The sequence below is a fragment of the Tupaia chinensis genome, unplaced genomic scaffold, assembly GCF_000334495.1.
Source record: "Tupaia chinensis unplaced genomic scaffold, TupChi_1.0 Scaffold000438_1, whole genome shotgun sequence".
NCBI classification, from domain to species: Eukaryota; Metazoa; Chordata; class Mammalia; order Scandentia; family Tupaiidae; genus Tupaia; species Tupaia belangeri.
Window position 1 is genome coordinate 400334 of NW_006159943.1, and position 3833 is coordinate 404166.

A 3833-nucleotide genomic window follows, 5' to 3' on the forward strand; every position below is an offset into this window, starting at 1 on the left:
TGCAGCTCCTGCCGCACCGCTGTCGCCTCCGGCCCCGAAGCCGCCTCCGCCCCCTCCGCGGGGAACTCCCGCTCCGGGACAAAGGACTTTCTGTGTCGCCGCTTTATCTCTGTTCCCTGTGATAACTTGGTCTTTCTTGAGCGGCCCAAGTCCCTTCCAGGCCTGAGGCCTCTCCGGACTCGGAGTCTGAATTTTCCGACCGCTGGACGTCCGTTTACGATCCTATCGCTAGGACTGACCCCGTTCCCCGGAAGGTGGTGGCCTGGATGGTCTGCTGAGTGCGTCTCCAGAGACCTGGGTTTTGCCCGCGTGGCCTTTCTGAGCCGTGGTTACCTCTCGCCTTATCTGGAAGAATTGTGCATAACGTAGAAAACTGCTTTGAAAAAGTAACCAGAGGCGTGCCTGACAAATAGTGTTGAAAAATTATGGGTCGTGCGTTGCCAGGCGGGCGTAATGTCTTCTGTCTCCCCGAAGGGGTTAAATGTCCTGCCAACACTGCCACTGTCCCTTTACTCCCGCTCTTTTCCCCCATAACCGCGTGGTCTGACTGCAACCGCGAACTACGGTTCCCAGAGTGCCTCGCCAGGCCACAGGAACTACAATTCCCAGGGCCCTCCGCGGCGGGGCGGGGTTGAGGCGGCACCACGGTAGCCACGCCAGCGAACTACAACTCCCAGCGTGTTCCAGAAAGGCAGCTGAGCTACGGGAAGCGGCAAGCGGAGGCCCGCCGAGGCAACTCGGAGGCTCTGGGTGCAAAATCCCAGGGCCAGAAGCTGCAGCCATGCTGCGTCCCAAGGCTTTGACCCAGGTGCTAAGCCAAGCCAACACCGGAGGCGTCCAGAGCACCCTGTGAGTGCCTGTGGGGGACCTGAGTGGCGAGCTCCGCGGTGGGACGGTGCGCGACTCTCTGCGGGAGGGGTGGGACAGGATCGCCCGGAAGGGAAGAGGGGGCAGCAGCTGGGGGAACTGGCCTGGAAGGCCCTTCTCAAAGAGGGAAGCCGGCGAGCTGGAGGCATGTTTCACGACTCTCTAAGCCCAGACCCTTGCTTCCTTAAAGCGCCAGCGGCAGGAGCTGAGATGGGAACCCAAGCGTTTTACTACCCGCCCTGACCACATCGATTTCCCTCCCCACCTCTCCCCAGGCTGCTGAATAACGAGGGATCCCTGCTGGCCTACTCGGGTTACGGGGACACCGACGCCCGGGTTACTGCAGCCATCGCCAGTAACATCTGGGCCGCCTACGACCGGAATGGAAACCAAGCGTTTAATGAAGACAATCTCAAGTTCATCCTCATGGACTGCATGGTATGGAGAGGGGAACCAGACTTCCACTGTCCTCCAAGGGGGCGACCTGGACCCTATCCCTCGTGGTTGGAGGGGCAGGTACAGGATCTCTGGAAGATTCCTAAGAATTGGTCGGCAACAGCATTTGTGATAGGCAGGCTCCTATGCATCAAGTGGTGGTGAGGAAGGAGCCCTGGACCTAAGGTCTGACTTGGGTCCTGGTCTCAGCCATACACTGTTCAGTTATGGAATCTTGGGTAAGTCACCTGATCTCCCTCAGCTTCCTTACCTCATCTCTAAGGAGGAAGCAATTTCCTCCTCCCCTCTCCTGTCATAGGGTCATTGTGAAGATCACGTGAAAGAATGGATGTAAGGGTAGGGTGATGTGCACACACACAGCGTTGTCAACCCAGCGTCATTGACTCACAGAGCATGACACAGTCTTCAGACCCTACTCCAACCCCTTCGGCCTAGAAAGAAAGGAAGTGAAATTCAGGAAGGGGAAGTGGCCATTTGGTGGCAAATTCCTTGAGAACAAGGACTACCTCACTCACCTTTGTGTCTGTTCAGTCAAATATTTAGGACCACCACTGCCACTGCCAGCCACAGTGTTCTCAGGATTAGGGAAAGTAGCAGATAGGGCAGACCAGAACCCCCCAGCCCTAATGATGCTTAGTCTCACAAGTTTTTTTGTTTGTTTGTTTGTTTGTCTTTTGAGGGGTTTTTTGGAGAGGTTTCTGCGGGCGCATGCGTTTTCCAGACAGACAGAGAGAGACATAGAGACAGAAATTGTGAAGATCACGTGAAAGAATGGATGTAAGGGTAGGGTGATGTGCACACACACAGCGTTGTCAACCCAGCGTCATTGACTCACAGAGCATGACACAGTCTTCAGACCCTACTCCAACCCCTTCGGCCTAGAAAGAAAGGAAGTGAAATTCAGGAAGGGGAAGTGGCCATTTGGTGGCAAATTCCTTGAGAACAAGGACTACCTCACTCACCTTTGTGTCTGTTCAGTCAAATATTTAGGACCACCACTGCCACTGCCAGCCACAGTGTTCTCAGGATTAGGGAAAGTAGCAGATAGGGCAGACCAGAACCCCCCAGCCCTAATGATGCTTAGTCTCACAAGTTTTTTTGTTTGTTTGTTTGTTTGTCTTTTGAGGGGTTTTTTGGAGAGGTTTCTGCTATAGGGCGCATGCGTTTTCCAGACAGACAGAGAGAGACATAGAGACAGAAAGCAAGAAATCACCCCCCAGGGGGGATGGCCACGCCGCAATCCCTTCTCCTCCATTCTCCTCTCAGGATCTTGGGCACGCACGCACACGCGCCCGGTGTGAGTTTTAAGCCACTGGGTCCAGGACGCGAACCGTGGTCGACTACGTGGGAGTCCAGCGACATAACCATTACGCTAACTGCTGGTTCCCTAGTCTCACAAGTTTTGAGATGTGCGGACATTAGGTATTGAAAATGTAGTGGAAAACGATAAAGCAGAAAAGTGAGGGTGAGGGGGGCATGTATTAGGGACTGCAGAGATGACATTTGGTCCAAGATCTAATAGAAGGTGGGGGCACACCACGTGGCTATCTGAGGGCAGGATGTTTCTAACAGAAGAGCAAGTGCAAAGGTCCTGAGCCAGAAGGACGCCTGGTGGAGGATCCGGCCGGAGTGGCATGAGAATAGAGGAGGGTAGGAGGAAATGCAGCCAGAGAGGCACAGGGCGCAGTGCCTAGGTCCAGCACGTAGCAGATACCAAGTGAAGGTTTGTGGAGCCAAACTGCATAGGCCCAAAAGGTGAACTCCCCGGGGAAGATCCTATACAGCTACCTACCCTTCCCTCCCCCCCACCCACCCAGTGCCATTCTGGCTCAACAGGTGATTCCTACTGGAGCCATGGCTACGGGGAAGGCTTTCAGACATTTTGACTGCAACTCAACCATAAGAAACACACTATAAGTCAGAGCCCAACACACACATGTGCCCATTAACACAAATTTTCATGAAACAGTATCTTCCCTACCACATGCCTGCACTTCAGTTCCTTTTTCAGTCTTGCTATAAGGGTACATGCAGTCACCAGAGAGAGAGAAAGTGAGAAATCACCCCCTGGGGGGATACCCACACAGCAATCCCTTCTCTGTTCTCCTCTGGGGATTTTAGGCACACTCATGCCTGTACACATCCGGAGTGATTTTCAAGCTGCTAAGTCTAGAACTTGAACCATGCATTCACATCCGGAGTGATTTTCAAGCTGCTAAGTCTAGAACTTGAACCACGCATTCGGCCACGTGGGAATCCAGTGCCTTAACTACCACACCTCCTGCTGATCAACCTTTTTAATTGGACCTAAAACATTACCATGGACCGGGACCAGCAGTTAGCATAATGGCTATGTCGCTGGACTCCCATGTAGTCGACTGCGGTTCGAGTCCCAGACCCGGTGGCTTAAAATTCACGCTGGGCGCGTGTGCGTGCATGCCCAAGATCCCAAGAGGAGAATGGAGGAGAAGGGATTGTGGCGTGGCCATCCCCCCTGGGGGGTGATTTCT

General features: G+C 54.0%; 1 protein-coding gene across 1 annotated transcript in view; it reads left to right on the plus strand.

Annotated features, from left to right (window-relative positions):
• The first annotated feature begins 675 nt into the window (after positions 1-675).
• Positions 676-3833, plus strand: part of LAMTOR2 (late endosomal/lysosomal adaptor, MAPK and MTOR activator 2) — a 4348-nt gene continuing 1190 nt past the window's right edge. The window contains exons 1-2 of the mRNA XM_006155165.2: positions 676-849; positions 1143-1305. Of these exons, the coding sequence (XP_006155227.1) occupies positions 782-849; positions 1143-1305 (231 nt within the window). The 5' untranslated portion in view covers positions 676-781. The remainder of the gene's footprint in view (positions 850-1142; positions 1306-3833) is intronic.